At 43.0% G+C, this 22,455-nt stretch overlaps 2 protein-coding genes across 3 annotated transcripts in view; one reads left to right on the forward strand and one right to left on the reverse strand.

The window, feature by feature from the left end:
* The window catches only part of mcm3ap (minichromosome maintenance complex component 3 associated protein), a 68,593-nt gene that overhangs the window by 25,541 nt on the left and 20,597 nt on the right, over window positions 1–22,455 (forward strand). For both annotated transcript variants that reach the window (XM_084063155.1, XM_084063156.1), the window contains 13 exons: window positions 660–871; window positions 1,520–1,659; window positions 3,182–3,379; window positions 3,942–4,118; window positions 7,082–7,173; window positions 9,758–9,920; window positions 11,988–12,148; window positions 13,149–13,414; window positions 14,993–15,225; window positions 16,482–16,582; window positions 16,933–17,064; window positions 17,887–18,000; window positions 18,761–18,913. In XM_084063155.1, coding sequence (XP_083919281.1) covers window positions 660–871; window positions 1,520–1,659; window positions 3,182–3,379; window positions 3,942–4,118; window positions 7,082–7,173; window positions 9,758–9,920; window positions 11,988–12,148; window positions 13,149–13,414; window positions 14,993–15,225; window positions 16,482–16,582; window positions 16,933–17,064; window positions 17,887–18,000; window positions 18,761–18,913 — 2,142 coding nt within the window. The remainder of the gene's footprint in view (window positions 1–659; window positions 872–1,519; window positions 1,660–3,181; window positions 3,380–3,941; window positions 4,119–7,081; window positions 7,174–9,757; window positions 9,921–11,987; window positions 12,149–13,148; window positions 13,415–14,992; window positions 15,226–16,481; window positions 16,583–16,932; window positions 17,065–17,886; window positions 18,001–18,760; window positions 18,914–22,455) is intronic.
* The window catches only part of LOC311048849 (uncharacterized protein), a gene marked incomplete at its 3' end in the record, with an annotated part of 3,194 nt that continues 2,652 nt past the window's right edge, over window positions 21,914–22,455 (reverse strand). The window contains exon 2 of the mRNA XM_084062170.1: window positions 21,914–22,455. This exon is cut by the window's right edge and continues 377 nt beyond it. Coding sequence (XP_083918296.1) covers window positions 21,914–22,455 — 542 coding nt within the window.

Genomic DNA, 22,455 nt, shown 5'->3' on the forward strand with positions numbered 1-22,455 from the left:
AAAAAAAAAAAAACATATGTTGCTGTAATATCAGTGGTTCTCAAATTGTCTCCAAAGACATCTTAAAATGACACAGATGCATTCCCCCGGTCTTAATGGGTTAAAAATGGATAAATGATCAGAGTGGGGTGCACTGCAGGTGAGAGAGAGGCCAGACAGACAGACAGTTTCACTCCCATCACGTTGTTTCATAAATCACAGATTAGGACTTGGCCTAACACAGGTTTTCAGTTGTGAGATTTAATTTAGCTTTAACCCATTAAGACCTGTGGCCGATTCTACAAATGCCTTATAAATCAGTCATTCTCAAACGTTTTCGTGCCAAGGATCCCCAAAATGATATACAGTATATTTGGCCGCAGACCCCCCCCATCTGAGAAGGTTTTGCGCCAGGGACCCCCAGAAGAGGAAGATTTGTGTAAAAAATGTAAATAACAATAATTATTCAAAATGTTTCAAACCCTTTTTTCTACAACATTTCAGATGTACAAGCTTGCAGTGCAGCACGAAGTGACACGCTGTAAGCTTGTATATCTGCTATTTTTGAGAACCACTGTTCTAAATCCTAAGAGTTTTCTGAAAAACGTATGTTGCTATATAGCGAATACACAATGCTTTCCCGGTTTTAATGGATTAATGTGTGTGTGTGTGTCTGTCAGTTCTCCGGTCAAGAAGCCAGCGGCAGCTAAGGCCCTGCAGATGGACAGTGACAGTCAGCAGAGGGAGGAGCCAAGCCTGGATGTCCCGCCCAGCTCCGCCGCCTCCGAGCGTCCCGTCCCCTCCTCCATCCTGCACCTGATTGGCCAGCTGTCCGAGACCGCCGAAGAGAAGTACCGCCTCCTGGAGCAGAAGGACAAGATACTGCGTCAAGGTGACGTCATGTGCACGTCCTCATGTGCACGTGCACGCCCATACGCGCACACACACACACACACACACACACACACACACACACACACACACACACACACACACACACACACACACACACACACACACACACACACACCCAACAAATGCAGCACGTTTTGAACTGTTTCCAGAGCGGACATGATGCCACTCCATTTTAATTAGAACGTTTGAACACAGGCTTTCTAGTCCTGGAGCGTTTTATCTATAATGAAAGCCATTGTTCTCGCATTAATACAAAATAAATAAAAATAACAAATGTTAATCTTCTTTGAATTGACCAAACCTGCGTACCGATGATGTCACTGGAAGACGGGTTTCTGAACTGTCCACAGCCCTCCTCTAAGACACAAAGTTAATAGACAGAAATGGTGTCATCTTATAACGAGCATTAGTGAGGACCAATTATGTGAAGATTAGGTTGAAAATGTGTGAAGTGTTCCTTTACAATTTAGGCATTTAGCAGACACTCTTAATCCAGAGCGACTTACAGTAAGCATGGTAAACACAAGGTAATACATCAAATGCATGGAAATAGTAATCTAGGATCATAGGTAAACCAAGAACCTATCATTAGTCTAAAATAAATTGTGTGTGTGTTGCGTTGCAGGTCGCCCTAAGAGGACGGACCTGGACATGTCCAAGGTGTTTGTGGGGACGTGTCCTGACATGTGTCCAGAGAAAGAACGCTACATGAGGGAAACACGCAACCAGCTCAGTGCCTTCGAGGTCCTCCCTGACACCGAGATGGTAATGTCCTACATGTCCCTAAATTCCCTTAATGTATGTCCCCTACTAAATGTCCTTAATGTCTGTCCCCTAAACCAGTGGTTCCAAAAAAAAAAAAGTCATACAGTATAAGTGTACCCTTAGTAATGCAAATTATTTCAAGGTCAAAGTTAACAATATAGTAATCTCAAGCAAAGAAGAGGTTACCTAGTTGGGCTGTATGTTTGACAACAAACTGACGGGTGAAAAAAATGTCAACCAAAGAGCAAGATTGAAGGATTTTCTCTTGTCAACAAAGGTGCTCTCAAGACTAGCTGGAGCCCTCATTCAATGCCATTTTCATTATGCTTGCACCTCTTGGTTCTCCAACATCTCAATGTCACTAAAAACTAAGCTTCAGACCTCCCAAAACAAACTGAAACGACTACTTCTCTGCCTTAAGCCCATGACCCACCTAATTCCAGCACACTTTGCTTGTGTGGGATGGCTCACAGTAGAAGACGGGGTTAAGCAAATATCAATGGGATTGTTATTGGTTTAAGACGGGGAACGCAGATTTATTTGGCTATTCAAAAATAGCAGATATACAAGCTCATAGCGTGGCAATGAGTGCCATGCTATGAGCTTGTAGATCTGCAATTTTTTTGAAAAATCATGGAAAATTTGGGCAATTCTTTGAATACATATTTTTTAAAGCGAACATTTGTAAAATATTTTGTTCCAGGGACCTCCAGAAGCAAAAATGTGAGTTCAAATTGTTTGCTAAAATATAGACATTTTCAAGATTTTTCAAAAATCGCAGATCTACAAGATCATAGCACGGCATCGAGTGCCCCGCTATGATCTTGTAGATCTGCTATTTTTGAATAGTGATATAGAATAGTGATTGACACCCACAGCCACAACACTAGAGGGAGCAACCATGATATGGTACCACCCACATGTAGAACAAAAATGGGAAAATGCACTGACACCATCCATTAAAGGCTTAATCTCTCAAGAACAGATTCAGAGCTACCCTACTGAATCTGTCGAGAGCCCCGTTCAGAACGTGTGCGCGTTAGCTTAAAAGTGGGCGTGCCTTCAGATCAGGAAGCAGGCTGCGCTTTACCCAATCAAATGTAGTGGGCGGGATTTACTGTCTGTGCGCTCCTTTCCCACTGAAAACAAGCCGAAACTCATTTAACAATAGCGTCCTTGAAGCAGACAAAACCACGGAAAGATATTCACATTTTAACTTGCTCTTTCATCATAGAAACAAGTGGGCTTATAACCAAAACCATCCATGTTCTCTGAGTAAAGTGGTGTTAGTGTTCTGTGTAGAAATATTGTTAGTGGGAATGAAAACATAAGCGCACCACCGGAAGTGGAGCGCTGAGGGCAGGACAAAACCCCGGTTTCCTTGCGCACGGGTGCTCCATTCAGCTCGGCCCAGAGCCAAGTGAAAGAGTAAAAACAGCGCTGTTTTTCCTTTTTATTTAGCGATGGGTTCCCAGATTGTTAAAGGCTTTGTAACACTGGTTTCATTCCAAACTATATTTAGGTGGACCACCAGGCAGCCATTAAGGAGTACAGCCGCTCCTCTGCGGACCAGGAGGAGCCTCTTCCCCATGAGCTCCGCCCCCTTCCTGTTCTGTCCAGGACCATGGACTACCTGGTGACACAGATCCTGGACCAGCCCAGAGAGAGCATACGGGACTGGTACGACTTTGTGTGGAACCGCACCCGTGGAATACGCAAGGTAATTATTATTATTATTAATATAATTATTTATAATGAACTAAACCTAACCGCACCCGTGGAATACTCGAGGTAATTATTATTATTAATAGAATTATTTATAATGAACTAAACCTAACCGCACCCTTGGAATACGCAAGGTAACCCATAGGTCATTAGAATTATTAACACCATTATTATTATAATGAACTAATCCTAACTAATACTGCTCGTTAATGAACTGGTATCGTTAAAATCCCAACCCCATAAGTACCTCATTATATTTATAAATAATTAACCTATCTAACACCATGACGTGCGAGACTGCTACGAAAATAGCAGATCTACCAGCTCACTTTGTGTCGCGGTGCTAAAAAAACAACTATTTAGTCAACTTTGAATTTACTGAAATGTGATTGAATTTAAAAGTCTGTGACTGAAACTAAATAGAATTTAATTCAAAAGTCTGTGACTGAAACTAAATAGAATTTAATTCAAAAGTCTGCGACTGAAACTAAATAGAATGTAATTCTTAAGTCTGTGACTGAAACTAAATGGCATGTATCTACGGCTGTATTTTCCAGGACATCACCCAGCAGCATCTGTGCTGCCCGCTCACGGTGTCTCTCATCGAGAAGTGCACACGTTTCCACGTGCACTGTGCTCACCACCTGTGTGAGGAGCCCATGATGACGTTTGACACCAAGATCAACAACGAGAACATGACCAAATGTCTGCAGAGCCTGAAGGAGATGTACCAGGTGAGAACATGCCGTACCAGGCAGCGCTTCCGCAGGACGTTTGCATACGTGAGACGTATCACGATACAGAGGTCGCGATACGATAGGCATTGCGATACAGAGGTCACGATTAGGGTTTAACACCGGGATTCGGGAATCTTGGCAATCCCGAGGTCATTTACCGTCCCGGGAACTGACTCCGGTTCCCGGGATCCCGTTTTTTTTTTGTTTTTGTTAGAAATGAATACTAATTAGTAGAAAGGCCTATCTACAGCGCGGAGGAATTACTATTATAATTAGCCAAGTTACTTGCCGCGTTGCCGACCAGGGCAGGGTCCCATCGTCCCGTTGTGAACCAATATGTGACGCACTGAATGTAACAGTAATGATGAACAAAATAAAACGCAAGTGGCCGTGATGCCCCATGCCTGCCCTGCGCACGGTGATTTCAACGTTTCCTCTGCTGTCAATACGGTAGACACCAGTTGACTAGTTGATATTCAACATCAAGTGAACGCTGCATAAACAGTGGGTAGGTTTGATTTCGAGCCTAATATATTCCAGCTTAAAATGCGTGCAACTTGGCGCAAGCCAAGCAATGCTTTTGATAGAGAGAGAGGAGAGACCGGAGAGCTGGAGAGAGAGAGAGAGCAAGAGAGAGAGAGAGGGAGGGAGGGAGAGAGAGAGAGAGAAAGTATTAGACCGATGTGGTCCGATTTTTTTTATCATCATTAATGTAGCCTACCCTACCTACACTTGCATTTTACAACTTTCAAACTACCATTTACTAGAACTACCCAGTACAACAAGTGAACTGCACAACAGCTGTCTGTCTCATTGATTGCACATGTGCACATCAAAATCACACTACAAAACCCGACATTTGATCAACAACAAAATATAGATTAATACATTTGACAACATACAGCCAACATCCCAAAATGGAGTCTTAATATCCAGCAAGTAGCCTAGCCTAATATAAATTAATAACTGCAAACAAATTACAAGTTTAGGCTAAAAATCAAATCAATGGGCTGGGCCGCAGCGTGGTGGTCCAGGCACCCTAGGCTGCAATGCCAGCCTGACAGCGTGTCGCGGGTTCGACTCCCGATCCCGACGACCTTTGCTGCGTGTCACCCCCCCATCTCTCAACCCATTTCCTGTCAGTCTACTGTCATCTATCAATAAAAGGTAAAAAGCCCAAAAAATATCTTTAAAAAAAAAAATCTAATCAATATCCTACAAAAGTAGAGATAAGCTGTGACCTCACCGGCGCTCTGATGGACAATAAATAAATAATAATTTTGCAAACAACGTCCATGTTCTGTTCTCTTGTCAATAATGATACAAATGGAACGTTTATTTCAGCAGCTAGAGTTTGACATTGTTTGAGTGCGTTTTGGGTGCACAGCGCAGCTCCTCGTTTAAGTTAATTGTCTTCACCCGCTGCTGCGCAACAGGGCAGATCTCCGCCAGGGCACTATATTATATTTATATATTATATTTATTTGATTTAAAAAATCTACTTAAGTCATTATTAGTGCAAGTTCATAGGTGGACACAATAGGGACATTTGGGCACCTCGATGTAAAATTGGCTATTTAAGTATCTACATATAAATGCATTTTAGTGGGCACTTTTTTTTTTTTTTACCCTTTAACTCATTCACTGCCAGAATTATTTCTGCCCCCGTTTGAACACTCAGGAGCCGAGATACAGAATTTTTAAGTTTTAAGTTAACAAGGAAGTGGATGGGAGTCTATATCTTTGAAAAATCATATCTCCTTAGTCTTTGGGTAAAAAAATAAAAAAAAAATCTAAAAAAAAAAATTAAATAAAAACTTTTTTTTTTGTTAACGGGAATTAACGGGAATTCCCGGGAAGCCCGGGAAAAGGTCTGAAAATTCCCGGGAATTAAAATTAGATATTTCCCGGAAAATGTTAAACCCTAGTCACGATGCGATACGTATCATAATACATAGGTTACGATACAATATGTATCACAATACAGAGGTTACGATACTGTACGAATATCTAACCAATCACACAAACAATGCCACAAGTTAGCCTGTCCTCGTAAGAGGCATTTCGGCTTGCTCACATTTATCTACCAATAGGCTCTATGCACAGCAGCCATATTATCACTTCCTTCACAGGTGTTACCAATGATACTAATGAAGGCTCTGTTCCATTTAGTCTAGCACAGTGGTTTCCACGACCCCCATAACTCTGAGAGTGTAAAAATGGAACCAAATGGACCCATAAGGGTACATTTGGTTCCATTTGTACACTCTCAGAGTTACACACCTGTAAGGGGCCATTTGGAAGCCCATGAGGGTCCCTGGACCCCAACAAGTTTCCAGTGAGCCAACATGCACAATATCAGCACCCTGACTCTGTTTGACCAGAATGGAACAGAGCCTTCATTAGTGTCATTGGTAACACCCGTGAATGTCTTCATAATATGGCTGCTGTGAATAGAGCCTATCACACACTATATGCAATCGATACATCTCACATGTGTAGGGATTGAGCACGAGAGTAAAATATTACTCAGACCAGTGTATTTGATGGCTTTTATTATACTAACACACAATACAAACACACATTAACACTTCTAGGTCAGTAGCCGCATAAAGCTACTAAACAGGGTCAGTAGCCAAATCAAGCTACAACCAGGGTCAGTATCAGACTACATGGTCAGGTTATAAACCGAGGAGAGAATAAACACACACACACACACACACACACACACACACACACACACACACACACACACACACACACACACACACACAACAACGGCAATATTACTGACATGAAATCTACACACAAACTGTAAAACATCAGAAATATATCCACTAATCGTTGTGTCTGGCAGTAAGTAGCCCTCGCCACTTACTTCCAGTCATATTTATTACAGATTTATTTTGTATTTCCCCCCCGTGGATCCATAAAGCTCTTATCTTGTCTTATGTTACCAGGACCTGGCCACACGCAACGTCTACTGCCCCCAAGAGGCTGAGTTCCGTCAGTACAACATTCTGGTCAAACTCGACGATGGAGACATCCTGCGGTCAGTGGGAATTGTCATGACGATGACATTTTAAGTTGACCATTAGTTGCAGTGTAAATCGCTGTTTCCCAAACATTGGGTCGGGGACCCATCTTTGGGTCCCGAGTAAATATCTGCTTTTTTCCGTTTCCTACATACTACAAAAAAATATATTTATTATTTTTCAAAAAAAAAAAAAAAAAAAAAGGGGGGGGTGCACGGTGGCGCAGTCGGTAGCGCTGTCGCCTCACAGCTAGAAGGTCCTGGGTTCGATTCCCGCCGGGGACGCTGTGGGCGCTGGGGGCGTGTCTTCTCCTCCGCGTCACCAGCGCCCATACCCTAGGTGGGGTTGGCGAAAGGGCCTACTCTGTGTGGAGTTTGCATGTTCTCCCCGTGTCTCCTAGGGTAGTTAATACCCTCACAAAAACATGTAGTAATCCTGGTCACTATACTGCCTCCCCCTGGTCAGCCGGGGCGCCTGATGGAGGGAAAGGGAACTGGTTGGAATAACGTGTTCCTTCCACGCGCTACGTCCAACCACGGAAACCCCCCCCTGTCAGGTGAAAAGAAGGTCAGTTGGCTCTCATGCACTGAAGGAGGCATGAGCTCGGCCCTGGCCTACCTAGGCTGGTGGGGGGAGTGTAGTGCCCAGGATCACTTAGCAAATTGGCACCGGGTGAAAAAAGGGTTCCAAAATCGTGGGATAAAAATTAAAAAAAATCACACCCAGTGTGAAGTGGGCGGTGTGTGGTCATCACAACATGACTCACTTTAAAAAAAGGATAAATGACTTTTTTTAAAGTCCATACTGCTATTCATAGGGCTGCACATGTGTCATGTGTTTCGTTAGCCAATCACAGTCCTGAATTTGCAAAGTCAGCCAATCACATTACAGTTAGTGGTGATGACACTAGCTGTAATGTGATTGGCTGACTTTGCCAAAGTATCGATTTGCATTAACAATGGAAGGGTTAGGGGGTATACAATGCGTTGTAGACTATTGGCCAATCACGGTGCAGGATTGGTCAGTGTCCAAAACTCACTTATAGGGGGCGGCTACACCGCCCCAAATAACTTTCAAGAAAAAAAAAATCACAAAAGAAAGTCGCCCAGGAGACTTTCATAAATAAAAATAATAATATTAATGATTTCCATACATAAATAGTTTAAGTTTAAATACAAAGTTTAAGAAGTACCGGTAGTGAAAATAGCAGATCTACGAGCTTGTATATCTGCTATTTTCACTGGTTTGGGTCCCAGGCAAACATATGATTTATCGTTTGGGTCTTGAGCTAATACGAGCCAATCAGATCGGAAACTGCCTATCATTTTTTTTTCTTTTTTTTTTCTTTTGGACAGTTCTATCCCACCATTTTGGTACCCCAAAATAAGCGCGCCCTCACAGCCCTAGAGCCCCGTGCGCGGCTGGGGTAGCCCCCCGAGACTCTAGTGAGCTTATAGATCTGCTACTTCCGTTCGTTTCTTTTAAAGACTGTTTTTAGAATAATTGTGAAAACAAAGGGTCTGCTGGTTATTGTAGAATTGTTTGATTACTAATAATATAATATATAATTATTATATATTATTACATGGGTGTTCAACAGTGTCCGCCGTCCGGGACACCTTGGGGTCCTCAGAGTTATATTTACTAACAGGAAACTTTTTTTCCACTTGAACATTAGCCGAAAATAGTCTTGTAGATCGGTTATTTTTGGCAGATGTTTGATGTAGATGAAAAAATCACACCCAGTGTGAAGTGGGCGGTGTGGTCACAGTGGTCATCACAGTGATGGAAGTGATTCACTTTAAAAAAGCACTTATTTCCATAAGTCCATACTGCTATTCATAGGGCTGCACATGTGTCATGTGTTTCGCTAGCCAATCACAGTCCTGAATTTGCAAAGTCAGCCAATCACATTACAGCTAGTGGTGATGACACTAGCTGTAATGTGATTGGCTGACTTTGCAAAAGTATAGATTTGCATTGACTGTGGAAGGGTTAGCGTTGTAGACTGCGTTGTAGACTATTGGCCAATCACGGTGCAGGATTGGTCAGTGTCCAAACCTCACTTATAGGGGGCGGTTACACCGCCCCAAAAAGAGCTGACCAAATACAGTGCGTACGGCCAGAAGAACAAACAGCTGTGGATCATTATCACTCGGCGTGCTACAGTGACACAACAACTGATAAGCGGACAGGGATTTTATAAAGCCAAGTGGTGCTGCTCTTGCATTTTTAACCTGTGTGGGGCTATCTGTAGTCACGGATGCTGCATAGTTTAGTCTGTAGTCTGCACCGGGTTCCCTCACTGCGCTGCGGAACATGAATGTCAGAGACCGGCTTTATTTTTTGGCTGATGGTGCATTCAAGGCGCCTCGGAAACACACAGGATGAAATACAACATGAAAAACCGATGTAACCATGGTTTGTACCGGTGCAGACACGCAGCGATTTCACACACTGAATGAACCGGTGCTGTCGCATCGCGCACGTTTTATATCGATTCACGGATTCGTATCGATGAATCTCTCCACATGCTTATTCCAGATGTTCAGTGTGTGTAATGTGTATGTGTGTATTTATTGACATGGGTGTCTGTTACAGGGAGGTACAACAGTACCATCCAGATGTGCGTAACTCTCCAGATGTTCAGTTTGCGGTCCAGTGCTTCTCTGCGCTGAACAACAACAACTTTGTACGATTCTTCAAACTGGTGAAGAGAGCCTCCTACCTGTCTGGATGTTTGCTGCATAGATACTTTAACCAGGTACTACACACCTCTAATACACGCCTATGCAATAACACTACACAACACTACACACTCCTACCTGTCTGGATGTTTACCACATAGATACTTTAACCAGGTACTACACACCTCTAATAAACACCTATACAACAACACTAAGCAGCAGTGTTATAGCAGTGTTTAAGTGTGACCTGAAGCCGATTCTACATGTCTCCTAAATCTCAGTATTCTGAAAAACATATGTTTCTATATCAGTGGTGCTCAATTTTTTTCATGTCAAGGACCCCCAAAATGATATGTATTTGGCCACGGACCCCCATCAAAATATTTTGTTCCAGGGACCCCCAGAAGCAAGGATTTGAGTTAAAAATGTTCGCTTTAAAAGTATTTATATTCAAAGATTTGCACACATTTTCATGATTTTTCAAAAATAGCAGATCTACAAGCTCGTAGCACGGCACTCGGTGCCGAGCTATGAGCTTGTAGATCTGCTATTTTTGAATAGCCCAAAGTGTAAAATAATGCTTTTTAGCTCAAATCTAAAAATGACACAGTTCCAGGTCTTAATGGGTTAACACTTCAAATGGCCATACTTCGGTGACCATTGCTCTTATCAGCGCAACATAGGACTACGTTTGAAGGCTGCATAGAGGCCTGGTTTTTATTTTTTAAACAAATCTTCTCTTCTGGTGGTCCCTGCCACAAAACAGATGGGGGTCCGTGGCCAAATACATATCATTTTGGGGGTCCTTGCTACGAAAAAAGTTTGAAACCCACTGATTTAGAAGGCGTTTGTAGAATGGGGCCTCAGGTCTTAATTGGTTCAATAAAAACATAATTTCCAGTAAAAGTGAAAATAGCAGATCCACAAGCTTGTAGATCTGCTATTTCCACTAGTTTCGGTCCCGGGCAAACCTCTAATGGGTCTTGCGCTAAAACGTTTGGGATCCACTGCATTATAGGACAGATTGAACCACTTGAACCCCAGCATCTCTATTCTGGGGGAGAACATTCACCAAAAATAGCCGGTCTACAAGCTCACGACGCGCTGTGAGCTTGTAGATCTGATATCTCTGGCGAAGAGATTTGGTGTAGATCGAAAGAGAACGCGCCAAGCATCTCAGGTCTGTTTTTACTAAATATAGAGGCTGAATATAGGGTTAAAGGGGTTCAACCATTTAGACCTGGAACGCATCTGTGTCACTTTAGATTTCTTTGGCTATTCAAAAATAGCAGATCTACAAGCTCATAGCGCGGCACCGAGTGCCGCGCTACAAGCTTGTAGATCTGCTATTTTTGAAAAATCGCGAAAAAATCTTGTCCCACGATTTTGTAACCCACATTTTTTTCACCCAGTGCCAATTTCCTATGTAATCCTGGGCACTACCTACCCTCTGCCAGCCTAGGGAGAGCCCAAGCTGAAGCTCATGCCTCCTTCAATGCATGAGGAGCAAGCAGGCCGCTTCTTATCACCCGACAGGGGGGAGTTTCCCTGGTTGGACATAGCGCGTGGAAGGAACACGTTATTCCAACCAGTTCCCTTCTCCTCCATCAGGCGCCCCGGCTGACCAGGGGGAGGCAGTATAGTGACCAGGATTACTACATGTTTTTGTGAGGGTATTAACTACCCTAGGAGACACGGGGAGAACATGCAAACTCCACACAGAGTAGGCCATTTCGCCAACCCCACCTAGGGTATGGGCGCCGATGACGTGGAGGAGAGAACACGCCCCCAGCGCCCACAGCGTCCCTGGCGGGAAATCTTTTTATATACATTTTTTTCCGAAAAATTGTTAGGATTTAGATTTTTTTTAGACACGGCCTTAATGGGTTAAAGTGATATCGATACATTCCAAATATTATCAAAGTTGTCCGGCGGCACCCCCTGGACTTACGTCACAGCACCCACTTTGACAAACTCTGGTGTAGGGCAGGCTTTAGGGTCCAGCATTCACAACCGTACTGGAAAGCAAACTGTACAGTAGCTGAGAACAAACTGAGCTTGATCAGTCAGAGGATTAGCTAGTGAAAGCTAATGTTTAGAAAATATGATACCGTGTGTGTGTGTGTGTGTGTGTGTGTGTGTAGGTCAGAGCTAAGGCCTTGAAGACCCTGAACATTGCCCATACGGTGGGTTCTCAGCGCTCCACCAGTTTCCCAATAGAAGACATGGTCAGGATGCTGATGTTCCACAACACAGCAGAGGCCACAGACTACATGATGCAGTATGGACTGACTGTCAGTGATGGGTATGATGATGATGTTTATTGTGTCAGCCAGGCCGAAGGCCTGTCTGCCCGTGTGTGTGTCCATGTGTCCGTCCGTCTGTGAACAGCTAATGTCTGGCACTGTTGGCCTGATCGACGTGAAACTGTGCACACACACTCCCTGGATGCCAGAACAGAACCACCTTTTCACTGTTATAGCGCCACCAGGAGGCCAATTTTTGCAAAAAGAAAATTGATATTACTGAATGTGATGAAGACGGATCTGTCCGATTTGTCATATTCCATCCTGAATCTAGGTTTTGAACAAAATGCCTCAAATCAACGCAGCGTGCGATTTCCGTGACATTTTGCACGCACATTCCCACTAGGCCGTCAAAGAAATGCCACCCTTTTCACATTGGCCTGTTATAGCGCCACCAGCAGGTCTAATTTAGAAAAACACATTTTTGGAACAAAATGCCTCAAATCATGAATGCAGCGTCCGATTGCCGTGAAATGCCTAAGAAGCATTGGCCTATTATAACGCCACCAGGAGGCCACAATAACCTACCTGACCTGGCGGAGACCTGTGCTCCGAGGACCACTTTTTCTAGTTGATATAGTTTTGCTGTTGTTAAATCAAGCTCACAAGCTCATTTCTGACCTGGGCTGCGACGTGGTGGTCCAGGCACCCTAGACTTTAATGCCAGCCTGTCAGCGTGTCGCGGGTTCAAATCCCGATCCCCCCGACCTTTGCTGCGTGTCACTCCCCATCTCTCTCCCCATTTCTACTGTCCTATCATTAAAGGCATAGAAGCCCCAAAAAAAAACAAATGTGTCATTTCTTGGGTGAAGTACACCTTTAAAAGCAGGTTTTCCAGCATGTGGAAATCCTGGACCGCATAACACCAGTAGGTTTCACAATTAAAACCAGCCCGGTGACTACAGTTTAATTGTTGATATGCTGATGTGTGTGTGTGTGTGTGTGTGTGTGTGTGTGTGTGTGTGTGTGGTCACATGACCCTCTTTACTCCGCCCACAGCCAGGTGGAGCTGAGTCGGACGGCCTATCAGGAGCCCGAACTGGCCCTGTCCCAGCGAAGGTCAGAGGTCATCCTGGGGAAGATGACAGTCCTGATTGGTCAGGTGGTGAACGGAGGGCCTCTGCCCCGCCCCCCTCAACACATCCCCGTCTGCAGCTTCGACGCCTACAACAAGTTCACTGGAGGAGAGGCCGAGGCCACGCCCACCTCCTCCACCTCCTCAGCCACCCCCTGTCCCCCCGCACCAGGCCTCTTCAGGGGAACAGGTACCGGAAAAGAAACCCATTAAGACCTGAGGACGCATCTGTGTCACTTTTTGATTTGAGCTAAAAAGCATTATTTTTTTGGCTATTCAAAAATAGCAGATCTATTTTTCTAATAGCAGATCTAATAGCAGATCTACGATTTTTCAAAAATAGCAGATATACAAGCTCGTAGCGCGGCACTCGGTGCCGCGCTATGAGCTTGTATATCTGCTATTTTTGAAAAATCGTGAAAATGTGTGCAAATCTTTTAAATATATATTGTTTTAAAGCGAAAATGTTTTAACTCAAATCTTTGCTTCCGGGGAGTCCCTGGAACATATATTTTTAGATGGGAGTCCGCGGCCAAATACATGTCATTTTGGGGGTCCTTGACATGGAAAAAAGAACCACTGATATTATGGCAACATAAGTTTTTTTCAAAAAACTGTTGAATCCCCCAGTTACTTTTGTAACTCAAATCTCAAAATTTGCAAAAAAATAGCAGATCTACAAGCTCGTAGCGCGGCACTCGGTGCCGATTAGCAGATGATTAGCTTAACGTGCAAACCAACATACAGTCCTGTTGGGCAGACGGGTGCTACTGAGCAATTCTGTCTGTCAAAATACATGGGCAGAAAGTTTCGTGAGCAAACATGCCATTCTGAGAATGGCCTGTTCAGACACGCCCATTCTGAAAATCTCTGAAATGAGAATGAATGACTGAATGTTCAAAAAAAATATTTTTTGGGGTACAAGAGATACTGGGGAGCCCACAAAATACCAAAAAAATTTTAAAAAAGTAAAATTCATGGTGTGTCTCCTTTAAGGTATTTTAAGTAGAGATGCTCCGATTACAATTTTTGGGACCGATCACACCGATGTTCACCGATTTACCACGTGAACAACTTAACATTTGAGACTAGGGCTAGTTTTCCTCCTGCGCGACAGTGCGCGTCTCCCTGTGTGTGTGTGTGTGTGTGTGTGTGTGTGTGTGTGTGTGTGTGTGTGTGTGGAGAGAGTTAGAGCTGCAGCCTGAGATACAATGCCTCAACTCCTACAATTCCAGTTAAAATATGATTATTTTGCGGCGTCCCCTGTTCAAATATTTGATTATTTTGAGGGGTCCCCAGTTCAAATATGTTTAATGTGGGGGTTCGCGGCCTGAAAGAGAACCACTGCTTTAAAAAAAAGTCTTCACATAAAAATGTGCATCAATGTGGTTCCCATTTATCTGGTCAACTACTTCTCCATGGTCCTTGACACCCATAGTTACTCCACTAGAGGGAGTTCCACAGATGTACCTTGCAAATTTATGAGCAGCATGGGCAACACCTCCTTGTACTCAGCTACTGTCGCATGAAACAGGCTACCATGTTTACGTGACATAACACCTCCATTTTTATGGAACATTAGGGTTTTGAAACAAATTCTATGGTGGTACATAACCACAAAAACAAAAAAGCACAGGAAGGTTGATCGACTCGTCGAAAATAGAGACACCGATCGATATACGTAGGTAGGCCCGGTTGAAAGTTGATTAAATTATTGAATATGTTATGGAATACATTATTATATTGAATACATTATCAACGTGTTCAGCTTTTTCAGCGAAGCTGGACATGAAGTCGGAGAGTGACGTTGAATCGTGGCCGTCGGTCAAACCCCCCCGCTCCAGACCCGAGACCCCACAAGACACCTGCAGTACCACCACCCTGCCACCAGAGGACACCTGTAGTACCACCACCGTTCCACTAGAGGCAGATGACGTCCAGCCCCAGGACCAACCTGTCAAACTCCCCACACCCCCACCTGCACCTGTCTACACGGATGAGGTAAATGCACACCTGCAGCTGTTTACACTGATGTGGTAAATACACACATGCACCTGTCTACACTGATGAGGTAAATGCACACCTGCAGCTGTTTACACTGATGTGGTAAATACACACATGCACCTGTCTACACTGATGAGGTAAATGCACACCTGCAGCTGTTTACACTGATGTGGTAAATACACACATGCACCTGTCTACACTGATGAGGTAAATGCACACCTGCACCTGTTTACACTGATGCGGTAAATACACACATACAACTGTCTACATACACACCTGCACCTGTCTACACTGATGAGGTAAATACACATCTGCACCCGTCTACACTGATGAGATAAATACACATCTGCACCCGTCTACACTGATGAGGTAAATACGCACGTGCACCTGTCTACATACACACCTGCACCTGTCTACACTGATGAGGCAAATACACATCTGCACCCGTCTACATACACACCTGCACCTGTCTACACTGGTGAGGTACACCTGCACCTGTCTACACTGATGAGGTAAATACACATCTGCACCTGTCTACATACACACCTGCACCTGTCTACACTGGTGAGGTAAATACACACATGCACATGTCTACATACACACCTGCACCTGTCTACACTGGTGAGGTAAACATACATCTGCACCTCTTTACACTGATGAGGTAAATACACTTTCAGCAATTAGGGATGGGCAATATTATTGATTTCGCGATATATCGCGATATTTTATTTTGCGATACTGTATCGATACTCCAGGCCGTCATATTGCGTTTAAAAAAAAAAAACATTTTTAGATTTTTTATAGATTTTTTTCAAAGCTTTTGCAGTAGGCTTTATGAAAAAAACATTCAAAGAACCTATCACTGATCAGCAGCTTCTCACTATGTAGTGTGTGTATATATATATATACAATATGTAGTATCGCAATATATTGCAATATGTAGCATATCGCAATATATCGTGATATCGCAATATATCACGTATCGCAATATATTGTGATATAATTGTATTGTGACCCAATTATCGTGATACGTATCGTGAGGTTCTTGCCAACACCCATCCCTATCAGCAATGTTATTGGTATGCATGCATGCATGCAGTTATATTATAGTTATATCAGAACAACGATACCAATAACATTGCCACTGTGCCACTTTAAATCTGATGTCCCAATTCTGGGACACCGTGAAACTTTTCAGAGATTTTTCACAAAGAGAAGAAATAACCGTGTGTGTGTGTGTGTGTGTGTTACAGGACATAGTGTGTGAGTTGGACTCCATGGTAGAGGAGGTGCTGGAGTCAGAGGTCAATGAGGTCGCCCTCAGAGGATTCACCTATACCTCTGTAGCCCTGGAGTAAGTAATCACATTGCAGTAATCTATTACAGTAATCCCATTACAAGAAGACATCTCTGTAGCTCTGCAGTAAGTAATTGCATTACAGTACTCTGTAAGGCGCTGAGAGACAGATGAAGCAGGGACTCCCACTACATATTGTATAAAACTTGTGTTGCTGATTAAACCTTTTCATAGATTTCATAGATAGTTTAATCTTGTTTGACAGCACTATCGTGTGTGTGTGTGTGTGTGTGTGTGTGTGTGTGTGTGTGTGTGTGTGTGTGTGTGTGTGTGTGTGTGTGTGTGTGTGTGTGTGTGTGTGTGTGTGTGTGTGTGTGTGTGTGTGTGTGTGTGTGTGTGTCCTGCAGGGAGAGCAGTGTCCAGTTGGAGGCGCTAGTGAGTGAGGTCGTGGGGGAGGAGCTTCGGGAGGTTTCGTCCAATCAGATCCACCTGGAGGAGGAACACATCGCTGAGGAGAAACGCAAACTGGACGAAGCCAGGTGGGAATGACCTTATTTATCCCATTAAGACCGGGAACACATCTGTGTCAATTTTAGATTTCTTTGGCTATTCAAAAATAGCAGATCTACAAGCTCATGTGCGGAACACAACAAGCGAACGGGATTCTATAAATGTATTCTAAATCCTAACGGTGTTTTGTTTTTTTTAACGTATGTTGCTATACACATATATCAGTGGTTATCACACTATTTCATGTCAAGGACCCCCAAAATTAAATGTATTTGGCCGTGGACCCCCATCTGAAAATATTTTGTTCCAGGGCCCCCCAGAAGCAAAGATTTGAGTAAAAGGTGTAAAGATTTGCACACATTTTCACGACCCCCCCCCCCCCCCCCCAAACAGACTCAAACAGTCAATACGTCATAAACCGGATGTGACGTTTTCGACAATCCCTGATTGGCCTTAAAACGATGTGATACACTACGAAAACAGAAGTGGAGCCCTCCGTTCGTTTTTTATACCGTGTGAAAAACATATTTTTCCCTATTCTGGCCGAAAATGACTGAAAAAAAAAAAAGAGAAACGGAATCTGCGTCATGAAACCGGATCCCGGTGTGTGTGAAGTAAGTGGAAAACGAAACCTATGATGAAAAATAAACAGAACAGCGCAATCACAGATTAAACAATGAAAATTCCAAAGAACGAGTTAACTCGTTCTTCAGAATTGCGGCACGCAAGCGATGGATTTGAAAAACGAATTAACTCGATCTAGGCAATCAATGTGTTAATATGATAATAATGATTATTATTATGTCGATGATGATGATGATGATGATAATATTATTATTGATGTGTTCCAGGAGGAGACAGGAGCATGAGGTCTTGGTCAGTCAGTACAGTGTGAGTCTCAGTACAGAACTCATCCAGGAGGTCGTAGATCAGAGCATCAGAGAGACTGCTGCCCAACAGATCCGGTGAGTAACCTTTGACCTTTAACCCTAACCCATCAGAGAGGCTGCTGACCAACAGCTCGTTCACCCCAAGCAAGTTTTCTGATTGTTTTTGGTTCGCCTGGTATTCTTGTGTTTAAAATGCATCAGCCCTGTAATGTGCAATCAAGTTACAAGGACAACCAGGGCTACCATAATATGTAGGCATTGATGTCGCATGCATCTGTCATGTAACTATAAAAAGTTATTTGTCAATGATGACAAAAGAAAAAAAACAGGCGGAAATTGTGTTATGTTGAATGTTAGAAAAAATGTGTTTAAACAAATTCCCCAAGACGAGAAACATCATCCACATCACACATCCAACGTTATTTACATTTTCTACCAAGAAGTCCAAGTCGATTTTCAATCTCCTTCCAAAAAAAACTGGTTTGGTGTTGGGGGGTGCAGCGCGGACACAGTTTGGTGCCCCCCGGGACTGTTTTGTCAACGGGGGGGTGGAGGGCAGCACGGAAAAAAGAGGACGCTCTACAGTTTGGCATTTTCTTTTTTTCTTCACGCCGTTTGGTGCCCCCCCAAAGGTTGGTGCCCTGTGCTTCAGCACCTCAAGCCCGTTGGATAAGCCACCACTGCACCTTGTGCTTCAGCAACATGCAAAATGTATGTGTCTGCGGACCCCCATGTAAGATGTGTGTTGTTAAATTTTGCATTTTTTCCCCCAAGATTTCCTTTTGAAAATAGCTTGTGTATGTGTGTGTGTGTGTGTGTGTGTGTTGCTCCTCAGGGAGGCTCAGGAGGAGAAGGAGGAGCTTATCTCTCGCTGCACCGAGGAGGAATGCTCCGTCCTATTGGAGGAGACGCTGGAGGCAGACATTGCCCTATTGGTGGAAAACGTCCTGAGGGCGGAGCTCCAGCTTATCCACAAGTACATCAAAAGGTACCCGCCCTTAAAGACCATGGTGAAATGGCTTTATATTTTTGGTATTTTTATTTTTGAAGTTTCAGTCTGAAACGACTTCTCAACCACTCAGAAGGTCCCGTCCCTTCAGGCTATGGGAGCGCTTGAAAAAAAATCAAAATACAGCGTGGAGTGACGACGCTGTTAAACACCGACACGTTGAAAGGCTAGGATCATAATACCAAGGATTCGACATTGATAAGAGAAAACACAGTATTGTAAAAAATATATATAATAAAAAAGAAGAAAATACTGGATTTGTGTAAGAGAAATAATAATAAAAAAATAATAATTTTAGCTTAAAAAATCATATCGTGGACCTCAAATCGTGATTTGAATCGTATCGTGAGTTGAGTGAATCGTTACATGCCTATACAGTGTAAGGTTATACAGAGTAAAGGTCCTTGCACACTGGTGCGTCTTTTCGGCCGAATAACGGGGCGAATTTCGGAGCACGTAAAAAAAAAAATCGACCTCGCGTTATGTCAATGACGTTTGCACACTGCCGCCGAATATTTCGTCCGTATTTATTTTTTTCGGACCAGGGTCGATTATTTTGCGTTTTCCGCAGCTGTCGTTCGCCTTTTGAGCAGTGTTGTGTCCATCCTGAGCCACCATACTTGTTGTGATTTCACCATGTCGGCTGAGAGGTTGATAAACCTCGTAGAACCGCACAAAGCACTTTATGAAAAGCGACGTTCCGATTACAAAGACACTGAATATAAAGACAGACTGTGGCAGAAGATCGCTGAAGAGCTTGGAAGCCAGGATGGTAGGTACTGATAGAAAAACAAATGATGTACAATATACTGTAGTAGTGATTGTGTTCTAGGGCTAGCTTGATTGCTTAGCTTAGCTTGCTGCTAATGCTATTAATTCATTCATTCAGCCCCGTTTGGGGTATCGCTATTCATTGCACACCCGTTGTAACGTTGCTAGTCATAAACAGTTCATATAAGTTGCTTGCATGCTTTGGCTTTTAATATAATGTACTATATAATGTACTATTTTGTGTGACGTTAGTTAAAGCAGTGAAGGAGAAGTGGCGTAACCTGAAAGACACGTACACACGAGAGAAGAGAGCAGCAAAGGGCAGAAGTGGACAGGGGGCTAGTAAAAAAAAGAAGTGGAAGCATTTCGACTCATTGTCCTTCTTGAGTGCTTGTACTGCAAAGAGAAGGTAACGTAGGCTATCCAGAAATGCACCACAACAGTGGTGACGCTTACAGCAGAGTGTAATGTATTAGCTGCACATAACTCAGATAGCACATAACTACTTTCAACAGGTCAGATGGTAACATCCAGGGGGATGATGATGATGATGACGAGGAGGAGGAAAATGAAATGGAAGAAGGTGACAGCACACAGACAGAGAGGGAGAACAACAGTGTAGCAATGGAGGCAGAGAGGAGGGGCAGCTCCAGCTCAACCCCTTCAGGGGGGAGCAGCTCAACCCCTTCAGGGGGGAGCAGCTCAACCTCAACCCCTTCAGGTAGCGGAGGTGCCAAACGCAAGAGGCAGGCAGAGAGTGATGACAGCCTAGAGAGGTACCTTCAGTGGAGAGAAACAAGAGAGGAAATTAAATTGAAGGAGAGAGAGAGTGAGCGACAGCAGCGTCAGACCTGGCAGGACCTGCAAACTGATGAGGTGTCCACTTTTCTCAACAGCTTGGCCCCCACCATGAGAAGACTTCCCCCAGAGAAAATGTCCATGCTAAAAATTAAGATGCAGGAATTGGTTCATGATGCTGCCTTTGGAGGGGTTTATTATCCGCAATTTGGCCAGGAGCCAACCTATCGCTCTCTGTGACTTATGTGACTTATTTATATCTTTATATTATGTTAAAATCAAATGTTTGAATAGTTCTTTCACAAAAATTCCAGAGGCCAAATTTAAATGTTATTTTATCATTCCTGTTCAGCTATGTATTTATTTATATTTAATATAGGCTAGAGTAGCCTCATTTAAATGCTATTATTTTATCATTCCTGTTCAGCTATGTATGTATTTATTTATATTTAATATAGGCTAGAGTAGCCACATTTAAATGCTATTATTTCATTCCTGTTCAACTATTTATTTATTAATATTTAATATAGGCTAGAGTAGCCACATTTAAATGCTATTATTTTATTATTCCTGTTCAGCTATGTATGTATTTATTTATATTTAATATAGGCTAGAGTAGCCACATTTAAATGCTATTATTTCATTCCTGTTCAACTATTTATTTATTAATATTTAATATAGGCTAGAGTAGCCACATTTAAATGCTATTATTTTATTATTCCTGTTCAACTATTTATTTATTAATATGTAATATAGACTAGAGTAGCCACATTTAAATGCTATTATTTTATCATTCCTGTTCAACTATTTATTTATTCATATTTAATATAGGCTAGAGTAGCCACATTTAAATGCTATTTTATCAGCTATTTATTTATTCATATTTATTAGGCTAAGGTAACATGTATTTTTACCTCTTTGCACTGGTTCAGATTCTGCTCTTCTGAGCAGCAGGTTAAATATGTATTTATGAATTAAAAATAAACAAGAAACAAGTTAATTGGTCTTTTGCTCTTTTTCTTTATGTACACCATTAAATATGCAGAACAATGTACAGAATGTATTGTGTGTGACTGTGTATATATACAGTACATTTTCTGTGTGTGTATAAACATACAATATCAGTTTGGTACACTAAACTAACAATTTGATTCAGTGGTACATACAGAAATTACAATAATGTGAAAACAATTCATTTTAGTGGTTCAGCTTTGAATCTGCAAAATATAACAATGGCAATAGTAATGTCTGAACTGATTTGAAAATGTCTGCAGTGTTGTGTGTACAATATATAGCTAAAGTGACTTGGCTCACAGTACTTGAAATTATGCCAACTGTGTTCATTGAATATGAATATCTATCTCTAATGACATTGCTGCATGTGTCCAAGAGATATATTTGTCCTGTCCTCTAGAGTGTGAGTCCACGGCGCACACGGTCGTACTGCCATTGTAGCTCCCCAGCAGGTGAGACAAAATATGTCTTAAAAGTGTCTCGAATGTCAAAAGCCTCATCAGATGCCCGGTTGCCCCTTGGCCTCTGGAGATCCTGCAGAGCCGCGCTGCCCTCACCATCATCAAATCGGTCATCGTGCAGGCTAGCCACCCCTGGGCGCAGGTAGTTGCATAACACGCAGGTTGCTTTGATGACGCTGTCTACCAGGTGAGGGTTCAACTCAAATGGCCTTTTGTAAACCCTGAATCTCTGAGTCAGGATGCCAAACACATTTTCAGAGATGCGACGCGCTCTTGACAGGCGGAGGTTAAAGATGCGCTTGTCCTCATCAAGGCGCTTTCCACCGTAGGGTCGGAGCAGGTATGTCTTCATTGGAAAAGCCTCGTCTGCCACGATGACGTGATTGACCCTCCCCAGTTCAGGTGCAGAAGGTAGCTCCAATGGGGGTGGGACACCCAATGTTCCACGCCGGAGGCCCTGTCCCAGGGCAGAATCAG

The sequence above is a fragment of the Gymnoscopelus microlampas genome (assembly GCF_963454915.1).
Source record: "Gymnoscopelus microlampas genome assembly, chromosome: 7".
In the NCBI taxonomy this organism is placed as follows: Eukaryota; Metazoa; Chordata; class Actinopteri; order Myctophiformes; family Myctophidae; genus Gymnoscopelus; species Gymnoscopelus microlampas.